Source organism: Psammomys obesus, unplaced genomic scaffold (genome assembly GCF_907164565.1).
Source record: "Psammomys obesus unplaced genomic scaffold, mPsaObe1.curated_primary_1811, whole genome shotgun sequence".
NCBI lineage: Eukaryota > Metazoa > Chordata > Mammalia > Rodentia > Muridae > Psammomys > Psammomys obesus.
The window spans coordinates 1,780-14,118 of record NW_026590763.1 but is presented as its reverse complement, the minus strand read 5'-3'; the positions used below and the strand labels follow the sequence as shown (position 1 = coordinate 14,118).

The following is a 12,339-nucleotide window of genomic DNA, read 5'->3' as shown; positions in this document are numbered from 1 at the left end:
TTACATATCTTATTAGCCTGTGAGACTGACTTTTATTATTTTTTTTTTGAGGGGCCCATACTCTAGCCTTGGCTTGAAATTCACTGTGTAGAAGCAGAGTGAGTTTGGACTCAGAGATCTACCTTCCTCTGACTCCTCAGAGGCTGAGATTAAAGGCTTGTGCCACTACACTCAACATAAAGTTGGTTTTTTAAATCTTAGGTTTTGTGTGTGTGAGTGTGTAGTTTTCCTAAATAGCTTAGGTTATCCTGGTACTCCTTTTCTAGCCTAGGGCTGAGATTGTAGGTATGTATTGCCACACCCTGGCTTGTTTTTTTCTTGAGATTTTTATTTGTATGTGTCAGTGTTAGCGAGTGCCACATATGTGTGTGCCTGTGGAGGCCAGAAGAGGGTGTTAGATCCCTTAGATCTGGATTAGTTACAGTTATGAGCCACCCAATATGAATGTTGGAATTCCAACACTGGTCTTGATTCTGGAAGAATAGCAAATGTGTGAGTGTTGTCTGCATCTGTGTATATGTATGACTTTTAAGTGTTCCTAACTGCTGAGCTGTCTTTTTAGCTACCATCCCAATTTTATAAATCTTCCCCCCCTTTCTTTTTTCGAGACAGGGTTTCTCTGTGTAGTCCTGGCTGTCCTGGAACTTACTCTGCAGACCGAACTGGACTTGAACTCACAGAGATCAGCCTGCCTCTGCCTCCCAAGTGCTGGGATTACAAGGTGTGTGTCACCGTGCCCGGCTTTATAAGTCTTTAATATGGAGAAGAGGTACATTGAAAATCTTTTCCAGTGAAAAGCTGTCAGGGTCAATTCTTCCCAGAAGCTGTTCTTAATTTCTCATCCTGCTTGTAGATAAAACATTACATTCTCACTTTTTCCTGTTGTAATGTTGAAGATCAGTCATCTACTTACCACACAAGTACTGAGCTAGTATTGAGCTAGTTTGCTGCCCAAGAGTAAATTTTAGGTTAGTAAAACAAGATTTAAAAAAAAAAAAATCTGTTTTGCTTTTCAGAGAAAGTCTGACGTAGCCTACTCTGGCCTGGATTTGGTAAGCTTAGGCTGTCGTTAAACCCTTGGTTTTCCTGCCTACACCTAAATGCAGGGATTACAGCCATGTGTTGCTATGCCTGGTTGAAAATAATTTTTATTTATTTGTGACTAAGTCTATGTAGCCTCAACTGTCCTAGAACTTGATATATAGACCAAACTATTCAAATTCACAGAATCTGCTTTCCTCTCTACCCCACACCTTCTAGTCCTGGGATTAAAGGTGTATGCCACTACACAGACTCTGGGTCTAGGTGAAGTTGGTTGTTTTACTGCAGTGTGGGATAGTGGATCCAGTTTTTCTTTGTTGTGGGAGTCACGGGAGAGTGCTGCAAAGGAACCAAGTAATTTTGATTGCTGTCCCCTTTCAATCTTATTTTAGCTGCACTAGGTGTTCAGCAGCCATCACTTCTGGGAGCATCTCCTACCATTTATACCCAGCAGACTGCATTGGCGGCAGCAGGCCTTACCACACAGACGCCAGCAAACTATCAGTTAACACAGACTGCAGCACTGCAGCAACAAGCAGCAGCTGCTGCAGCTGCATTACAGCAAGTGAGTTTTTGAGTGATGCATAAGGTGATAAAAATGGCAGTCTATATTACATTTTTGCTGTTGCTTATGTTTTCTCTTTGATTTGTTCATTTGTTTTATTTTTGAGACAGGTTGTCTGTATTGTTTCTATTGGTCTTGAACTATGATTTTCCTACTTACCATCCCAAGTATGTCCTAGTATTATTGGCTGTTACCTTTGTATTTTAAACAGTGAAGAATTGTTAAAATTATATTGTAGCTTTGCTTGGTGGTACGTACTTATAATCTCAGCACTTGGGAAAGGAGAGAAGGAGACTATTAAATTTGAGGCTTTACTGGAGTACATAGCAGGAATGTATCTGAAGACAAAACAAATTTAAACTATGCTTTGCATAAAGTATAGTTGTATCGTTAGAAATCTTAAATTCTTCTGTTTGTCTTTTTTACCTGTTTTGTTTTGTTTTGTTTTGTGATAGAGTCTCACTATGTAGCTCTAGCTGTCTTAGAAGTCTGTAGACCAGGCTAGCCTCAAACTCAGAAGAGATTTACCTGCCTCTGCTTCCTAAGTATTGGGATTAAAGGCGAGTACCATCACTGCCCAGCACAATCTTAAATTCTCATGTTCCTGAGTTGGACATATATGCCTTATCAGTTTTATGAAAATTCTGGCTTTAGTGCCTCTCAGAATATAAATAATCATCGTTTTGTTAATTTTAGATGGAGTATAGCTAGCCTAGAATATTTCAGTGTAGTTTTTATCTGTATGTACATTATTTCGAAAGTGAATACTCTTAACCTTGTCTTTGTTTAATATTCTTTTTCAGCAATATTCACAACCTCAGCAGGCCTTGTATAGTGTGCAACAACAGGTTCGTGTAAATTTTTCATGTTAAAAACTGATTTAAAAGCAGCCACTTTCCTCTTTCCCCAAATTAAAGTGGTATACTTTGTAAATTCCTTCTTGCCATCAACCTTAAAAGTATAATTTTTAATCCTTTGGGTGGCATAGGAAATAGCTAAACTGTTGTAGCAAATTTGAAAAATGGCTGTTGGGCTATATAATGTTTATTTTTAGCCCTATGATCATCATGGCACTATTACTTAACCCACTATTACAAATAATAAGACAGACACCTGTTAGATTTATAATTGCCTTATTTACCTTGGGCCAGGCAGATATTTCACTTACATTATCTCACTATCCTCATCAGGAAGATTAAGATGGATGATTTTGGGTGGGGGCTAGGAGATGGACAATGACGTTAGTGAAACAGTATAAGTGAAATATCTGCCCAACCCAAGGCAAATAAGGCAATTATAAATCTTAACAGGTATCTGTGTCTATCTATTTATTTATATATGTATTTACTTTTTTTGTTTGTTTGTTTTTTTGAGACATGGTTTCTCTGTGTAGCCTTGGCTGTCCTTGACTCGCTTTGTAGATCAGGCTGGCCTGGAACTCAAAGAGATCCACCTGCCTCTGCCTCCCAGGGGCTGGTATTGAAGATGTGCACCATTACAACGGGCTCCAATTTCTTTATTAAATGTAGCTTAATACTTAGTTATTGAATGAGTCACTTAGAAATAACTGGTGTATGTTTTGAGATAGTTGTAAGCCTTGTAATTAGTTACGTTGTTTCTCACATTATTTTAATAAAAGGGCTAATGTGTAAAACCAAGATTAGAGGTCTAGAGAGATTCTGTGTTTATGAGCAGTTGCTGGTCCTCCACAGGATGTGGATTCAATTCTCAGTACTCATATGGTGACTCAGCAACTGTGTAACTTCAGTTCCAGAGTCAGATTTCCAATATTTATGTCTGGTGGATCACAAACACCTGTATCTCCAACTCCCAGGGATATGATGCCTCTGCCACCACAAATCGTACACTTGGTGCAGTTAGAGATCCCAGGCAAAACACTCATACACATAAAATTAAATAATAGATACATTTGTAAAGATAAAACTTTGAAAACAAAACAAAACAATGCCTTTATAAATCATCTCTGAAAGAGTCATACTGACTGGTCTTGTTTGTGTTTTCTTATTTTTAGTTACAGCAACCCCAGCAGACCATTTTAACACAGGTTAGTTTGCTGTTAATTTATTTTGAGCATCTGAGTTATTTCTGTTGTAGTTTTTCAATAAGAGTTTAAAGATAACATGTTTGGTTTGTATAATATTGCAATATTTACTGTTAGATAAAGATAAAAATTATGCCACTGTGTTTTGTGTTGAGAATAGTGTATTGTGTATTATATGCTTCCATTTATTTTACTTACTTATTTTTGGTATTTCAATATAGGGTTTCTGTGTGTAGCCTTTGCTGTCCTGGACTCACTTTGTAGACCAGGCTAGCCTTAAACTCTCAGATAATCTTCCTACCTCTGCCTCCTGAGTGCTGGCATTACAGGTGTGTGCTGCCACCGCCTGGCTTTGTTTTGTTTTCTCTGAAAGTGGTCTCTTGTATCCCAGGCTGGCCTCACTGGCTGTGTAGCCAAAGTTGACCTTGAATTTCTTGTCCTCCTGCTTCTAATTCTGGTGCTGGGATTACACATGTTCCACTAGGTCTGGTTCATAAAGTGTTGGAGATCTTTGTCAATTAACTGGAGAACATATAGGAAAACATCTCATGTCTTATTCTGGCCTCCATGTTTGTATACTTGTGTGTTCACACCTGCACATTTGAGTGCATGCTATACATACACAACATAATCATTTTCGCTTCATCACCCAGGTTTGGCAAGCATTCTAGCAGCTAAGTTATTCCCCAGACCCTTTAAAAAAAAAGAAAGAAAGAAGGAAGGAAGGAAGGAAGGAAGGAAGGAAGGAAGGAAGGAAGGAAGGAAGGAAGGAAGGAAGGAAGGAAGAATGAACATGGGACTAAGTAAGGCATAGTGGCGCATGTCTATAATCCCAGCACCCAGAGAGGCAGAGTCAGGTGGATTTCTATGAGTTCAAGGCCGACTGGTCTACAAAGCGAGTCCAGGATAGACAAGGCTATACACCTAGAAACCCTGTCTCATAAACCAAAAAAAACATGGGACTAGAGAGATGGCTGAACAAGCAACTAAGGGCAACTTGCTGCTGTTCCAGGGGAGTGACATTCAGTTTCTAGTATCTGTTTCTCACAGCTGCTTGTAACTAACTCAAGTTCCGGGCATTCTCATACAAATAAAAAATAAAAATCTTAAATGTAGATGGATGATTTCATTCCCAGCATTAGGGTGTCAGGGACAGATGCCTCTCTGAGTTTAAGGCCAGTCTATTCTATTTCAGGCAGCCCAAGCTACAAAGTGAGATCCTATCTAAAACAAACAGAAAAGCCCAACAAGAACACTTCAATTGAGAAATTGTAATTCTTTCCTTTTTTTCTTCCTTTCTTTGCTTTGCTTGCTTAGTGTTTTTCCTTTTTAAAATTTATTACATAATTTCTTTACAGTCTGATCACAACCTTCTCTTTCCTCTCCTCTCAGTCCCACCCTCACACCCTCTCCTCCCATCTCCCCATGAGCACCAATCCACCCTGACATATTAAGGGAGGAGGACTAAGTGCATCCTCTCCTACTGAGGCCAGAAAAGGCAGCCCAGCTAGGGGAAAGGGAACTAAAGGTAGGCAATATGGTCAGAGACAGCCTCCTCCAATCCCCATTGTTAGGAGACCCACAGGAAAACAAGCTGTACATCTACATATGTGTAAGGGGCCTAGGTCCAGCCAATACATTTGATTGGTATTTGATTGGTGGTTTAGTCTCTGTGAGCTTCCATGGACATAGTTTAGTTGACTCTGTAAGTCTTGTGGTGTCCTTGACCGCTCTGGCTCCCTCAATCCTTCCTGCTGGACTCTCCTGCAAGACTCCTGGAGTTCCACCTATTGTTTGGCTGTGGGTCTCCACATCTGTTTCCATTAACTACTGGGTGAAGCCTCTCAGAAGAGCTAAGCTAGGCTCCTGTCTGCAAGCAAAGCAGATAATGACACCTTATCATTAATAGTGTCAAGGTTTGGCTTTCTCCCATGGGGTAGGTCTCAAGTTGGGCCAGCCATTAGTTGGCCATTTCCTCAATCTCAGTTCCATCTTTATCCCTAAATTTTTTGTAGTAAGGACAGATTTTGGGTCAAAGGTTTTATGAGTGGTTGGTGTCCCTCCCCCACACTGGAAGTCCTTGACTACAGGAGTGGTGACTTCAGGCTCCATATCCTCTGCTGCTAGGAGTCCCAGCTCGGGTCACCCATGGATTCCTGGGAGCCTCCCTATCCCAGAGACCCTTGCCCCATCTTTCTTAAATAAAGAGGTCAAATTGGGCCAAGCTTGGTGATACACATCTATAGTCATTCAACAGGCAAGGGACCCCAGAAGCAGTTGGGTTACATAGGAAGCTTTTATCAAGCAAACAAAACTAACTTTGCTCTGCGCTGCTCACCTAGTTTGTTTGAGGCCTGGGTTTGATTCTCAGGAGTGAGAGACATACACATTTGAACACATGCCACAGAACAAAAACATAATTGGACAAATATTTAATTTTCTTTTAAAAAATTGTTTAAAGTTATTTACTTCTTAAATATGTGGTGTTGAAGCCACATGCAGTGGCACACACCTTGTAATCCCAACACTCCGGGAGGCAGAGGCAGGTGGATCTCTGTGAGTTGAAGATGAGCCTGGTCTACAAAGTCAGTCTTGGACAGCCAAGGCTACACAGAGAAACCTTGTCTTGAAACCCCCTATCAATGTTGCATGTTTAAATATTATGTCAAGGAGGCTGGGGAGATGGCTCAGTGGTTAAGAGCACTATCTGTTCTTCCAGAGGTCTTGAGTTCAATTCCCAGCGACCACATGGTGTCTCACAACCATGTATACTGAAATCTGATGTTCTCTTCTGGCATACAGGTGTACACGCAGATAAAGCAGTAATATACATAACATAAATAAATCCTTAAATGCCATGTCGAGATCAAGGGATGATTTTTCAGGGGTCAGTTGCCTTCTTCTATGTAGGTTCTCAGATTTGAACTCAGATCATCAGGCTTGGTAATGACTCTGCTGAGCCATATCTCTGACTCATATTTTCAATTCCTAACAAAACTCTCCAGTTAATTGGAAAAGCTATAGAAGTTCCTTTCCTTAGAATAAATATCTTCCAGACTATGCTTTAGAGCACAGTAAGTTAAAGAAATTTTCTTAGATAGTAACTTTGGTCAAATTAAAGAAATGCTGGGGGGGGGGGAAGAAATGCTGGGTTCTTTTTCTGTACTTAGGACTTTGCTAAGCCTTTAGCAGAAGCATTGTGTGGTTCAATGGTCTTTTGAGTTAGGATATCATATTAGTTTCCTTTGCTCAAGGCTGTGGCAATTGAGCCTCATAACATCAGCTTCTCATATGCTAGGATTATAGGCATGAGCTTCCATACGCGGGTTTTGGGTTTTGAGATGGGTGCAAACTAATATACATGCATAAACATACTGGTACACATTTGATGAAGGTGGGTGACAGTCTCAGGTAACTCCTTAGGTGCCATTTACTGTTTTGTTTTGTTTTGTATGAGACAGGAACTGTGCAGTCTAGACTGTCTGGTCAGTGAGCAGGAATAGCTTCTTTTCCAGCACTGAGATTATAAGCAATTGCCAAAATTCGTAGGCTTTTTCTTTGTTTGTTTTGGGAATGGAGTGATTTCTTACCATAGTACAATACTGGAGTTTACAATAATTTTTAATCTTTAGACAGTTGCAAGTCTTAATGTGATACTGCTTTGTTTGATAGCCAGCTGTTGCATTGCCCACAAGCCTTAGCCTGTCAACTCCTCAGCCTGCGGCACAGATTACTGTATCATATCCAACACCAAGGTCCAGTCAGCAGCAAACTCAACCTCAGAAGCAGCGTGTTTTCACAGGAGTGGTTACAAAGCTCCATGACACATTTGGATTTGTGGATGAAGATGTATTCTTTCAGCTTGGGTAAAAACTTCATTACATGTTGATTGATGATACGTGTAACATTTTCTTTTTTGTGTGTGTGTGTGTAACATTTTCTTAATCATGGCAAAAATTAGAATTTTATTTTTAAATTATTTATTATAATTTTATTTTTAAATAATTTATTTGTATATTTTTATGTATGTTCTTTTTAGATAAAATTGCATTTATATATGTATATATATATGTATGGGGTTTTACATACAAGTGGAGGTTAGAGGTGGAAGTTTGTTATTTACTGTTATGTGGGTTCCAGGGATCAGGCTTAGTCTTCCAGCTTGCTAATAAGTGTTAATTTCTTAATTCTTTATGTTTTATCAGTTAGGTGTTAGTTATGGTAACATATTCAAGTCTAGGTTTAGAGTAAAATTAGGGAATAAAATTAGGTAGGCGTGGTGGCGCATACCTTTAATCCCAGCAGAGACTTGTGGATGTCTGTGATTACTAGGCTAGCCTAATCTACGTAGTTTTAGAATAGCTGGGTCTTATCTAGTCTTTTTTTGTTTTTGTTTTCTTTTCCCCCTAACCCCCAGACTTTCCCTGTGTCTTGGACTCACTCTGTAGACCAGGCTGGCTTTGCACTCACAGAGATCCACCTGCCTCTGCCTCCCTGAGTGTTGGGATTATGGGCGTGTACCACCATGACCAGTTTAAAATCTAATCTTGATTTTTACATACTTAATACTGACTAAATTTTTTTTTCTAAATTTTGTGTGCATGTATATTTGTGTATGTGCTCATACATGCTTTGAAGGAAAGGTATACTCACCTAAGTACATGTGTGTGCAGGCCAGAGTTAGCTTTGTTCTTTAGTCTCTCTCTCTCTCTCTCTTTTTTTTTTTTTTTTTTTTTAATTTTTCATTTATACAGCATTCTGCCTGCATGTGTGCCTGCATGCCAGAAGAGGGCACCAGGTATCATTATGGGTGGTTCTGAGCCACCATGTGGTTGCTGAGAATTAGGACCTTTGGAAGTATAGCCAGTGTTTTTAACCTCTGAGCCATCTCTCCAGCCCTGTTCTTTATTGTTTTGTTTTGTTTTTTTTACCATAAGCTCTTCCACTTAACCTGAAATTCAACATCTCTGCTAGTGTGGCTGGCCTTCAAGCCTCCTGGGTCTATCTGTCATTGCCCTCACAGTCCTGTGGTTACAGGTGTGTCACCATTGCCCAGGTTTCATGTGGATATTTAGGGTTCAGACTTGGGTCCTTGTGTTTGTATGGCAATGAATTATCTCCCCTAGCCCTAAAGGTTAGGGTAGTTGTGAATTATCTTCCCCCGCGCAAAAAGTTAGGGTGGTTGTGATTGTTTTGGCTTGGAATTCACTCTTAAAATGCAGGTTCCCAGTGAACTCACAGAGATCTATTTGCCTTTGCCTCCTGAGTGCTAAGATTAAAAAATATTTGCTATGATGCCTGGCCAACGAACATTAAACATTAAAGGGTTGGGGTTTTTTGTTTGTTTTATTTGGTTGTTTTTTGGGGGGGGGGTACAGCGATTTACTATATAGACTTGGCTGACTAGAACTTGCATGGCCTTGAACCATAAATAATCCATTTGCCTCTGCCTTCTGGGTGCCAGGACTAAAGGTGCGCACCATCCTGTCTGGCAAATAATTGGTTTTCTTTTTCTTTTCTTCCTTCCTTCCTTCCTTCCTTCCTTCCTTCCTTCCTTCCTTCCTTCCTTCCTTCCTTTCTTTTTTTTCTCTCTTTTTGTTTGTTTGTTTCTCTGTGTAGTCTTCTCTGTTCAGGAACTTATTCTGTAGGCTAATCCATCCTTGACCTCATAGCTCCAACTCCCTCTGCCTCCTCTGAGAGCTGAGATAAAAGGCGTGTGCCACCTTTGACTGCCTAACATTTGTTTTTCAATTGAAAAACTAAATTAATTGGATCAAGTTTTCAGTGGGTTTTTTTGTTTGTTTGTTTTTTTTTTTTTTTTTGAGAAAGAGCTTCACTGTGTAGTCCTGGCTGTCTTGGAACTCACTTTGTAGACCAGGCTGGCTTCAAACTCAGAAATCTGCCTGCCTTTGCCTCTCAAGTGCTGGAATTAAAGACATGTGGCAGCTTACCTGCCCTTGGTGTCCTTAAAATATCAGTATTTCCTTCTTTTTATGGTGGTGGTTGCAAGAAATAGGATTTTTTTTTTTTCAGATTATTTAGAATTTTTTGAACTTTTACTTACTTATTTTATGTATGACTGTTCTATCTTATCTACATGTTTGCCTTCATGTCAGAGAGGGCATCAGATTCCAGTATGAATGGTTGTAAGCCACTATGGGCTTGCTGGGAATTGAACTCAGGACCTCTGGAAGAGCACACATCCTACCCACCGAGCCATCTCTCCAGCACCCTAGGTTTATTTTTTTAGATTAGTGTGTATGTGTGTGTGTACCTACTGTGGTGTATGTGTTGTTTATGTACATGTATAGAGTTGTTGCAGGCATGCATCAACAGAGAAAGACTTTGGGGTATTCTCAGTCTCTTTTTTTGGGTGGGTGAAGGAGATAGGGTTTCTTATGTAGCCTTGGTGTTCTGTTGACCAGACACCAGATTGGACATGAATTCATAGAAGAGACCAGAGAGAATTCGTAGAAGAGATCTGCCTCCCTCTGTTTTCTGAGTGCTGGGATTAAAGATGTGCCACCACACCCAGCCTTGCCTTTGAATCAGGGTTTATCACTGAACCTGGAGGTAGTCAAGTGGCTCATAGCTACCTGAAACTCCAGCTCCAGGGGGATTTTATACCTCTAACTTCTAGGGTACTAGTTCATGTAACCATATCCACAACAGACCCAGATTATTAAAAATAAAATCTTTAGGGACTATAGAGATGATTTAGCAGTTTAAAGCACTCGTTATTCTTGCAGAAGACCCATATCTGGTTCCCATCACCTATCTTATGGTTCCCAAACATCTGTAATTCTAGTTCCAGGGATCAGACACTCTCTTATGATCTCTATGGGCCCTGTCATACATGTGGCCCATATAAAGTCACTATAGCCTTTGAAAGACAGAGCCAGTCAAATCTCTGTAAGGCCAGGTTGGTGTACAGAAGTGAGTTCTAGGCATGCCAAGGCTCCATAAAAAGATTCTCCAAAAGAAAAGAAACAAAACAAACAAAAAATAAAGTGTATAAATCTTTTATGTGGGAAGATCTCTTTTAATTGTGTATAAATCAATTTGGAAGACTTTTTTGTGTTTATATTTGCCCTTTATTTTTTTTTTCCAGTGCTGTTAAAGGGAAAACCCCCCAAGTTGGTGATAGAGTATTGGTTGAAGCAACTTATAATCCTAATATGCCTTTTAAATGGAATGCACAAAGAATTCAAACACTACCAAATCAGGTACATAATTATTGTGTTTGGTACTATAGAAACTTGATACTTGGCTTTTATGTTTTATAATGTAATTTTTTAAAGGAATTTATTTGTTTGTTTGCTTATTTATTTATTTTCATTTGTTTTTAGAATCAGTCCCAAACTCAACCTTTACTGAAGACTCCTACTGCTGTTATTCAGCCGATTGTGCCACAGACAACATTTGGTGTTCAGGCCCAGCCACAACCCCAGTCATTACTGCAAGCTCAGATCTCAGCTGCTTCTATTACACCACTATTGCAGACACAGCCACAGCCCTTGTTACAACAGCCACAGCAGAAAGGTATTACATGTATGTTCATTTCTTGTTTCCAATGAATGTGTGGATGTTTAAACTGCTAAAATACTGAGAACATGTTTCTAGTTACAAAGGAATTATCATCAACTTCAGGAAAACGTGAAATAAAGCTTAAGTATCATGAACAGAACATTTTCTACTCCTAAAGTTTGCCTTCACTTACTGTTTTAAAACCAATTCATGGGGGAGGAAAGGATTACTTGTCTTACAGGTTATAATTCATCATTCAGGGCAGGAGCTGAGGCAGGAATTGAAGCAGAGACTGTGGAGGAATGCAACTTATTGATTTGCTCTCCATGGCTTGCTCACTGTTTTTTTGTTTTGTTTTTTAATTTATTTGTTTATTTTATGTATATTGGTGCTTTGCCAGCATTTGTGAGGGAGTTGGATCCCCTGGAGTGGGAGTTAGATAGTTGTGCGCTGCCATTGTAGGTGCTGGGAATTGAACCCTGGTCCTCTGAAAGAACAGCCAGTGCTTTTAACTGCTGAGCCATCTCTCCTGCCCCTCCACCCTTCACTGTTTTCTTACACCTCCCAGGACCACCTGCCCAATGGTGGTGCCACCCACCATTGCCTGGGCCCTCCCCCGTCAGTCATAAGTCAAGAAATGCCTCACAGACTTGCCTACAGGAAGGACATTCTGATATAGATACTTTCTTAGTTGCAGTTTCCATTTCCCAGATAATTATAGCTTGTTTCAAGCGGATAGTAAAACTAACCACAGTATGGACTTTTTTTTAATTTTTGTTTTTGTTTTCTAATGTTTGGAGTAAATATACATAAAATAGACATCACTGCCTCAGCATACATAAGTGTCATACATTTTCATGTTTTCCTCCTACCCCTAGATGATTTCTTTTCTCCCCCCTTTTCTGGTGTCCTAGTGCATGTATTCCATTGTCCTTTCTTTACTAAGAGATCCCTTTTTCTCAATCTCTTTTATAGTTTTGTTATCTACAATATAAACACATGCACATACATTTAAATTGAGTTTCTCCATATGACAAACATGTGTAGTGTTTGTTGTTTTGAATCTTTGCTCATTTTCTGTAGCATTGTGATTTCTGATTGAATCAATTTTTTTTGCAGATTCCATGATTTTGTTTTTCCTTGT

The 12,339-nt window shown here is 39.6% G+C and overlaps 1 protein-coding gene across 1 annotated transcript; it reads left to right on the top strand.

The window, feature by feature from the left end:
- Positions 1 to 706: 706 nt before the first annotated feature.
- LOC129678117 (cell division cycle and apoptosis regulator protein 1-like) lies at positions 707 to 11,210 on the top strand (the record flags this gene model as incomplete). Its single annotated transcript, XM_055608799.1, has 7 exons — positions 707 to 769; positions 1,434 to 1,606; positions 2,410 to 2,454; positions 3,639 to 3,671; positions 7,341 to 7,534; positions 10,780 to 10,894; positions 11,018 to 11,210. Coding segments are annotated over 7 exons (816 nt in total), but the record flags the coding sequence as incomplete, so codon positions are not given.
- Positions 11,211 to 12,339: the final 1,129 nt, after the last annotated feature.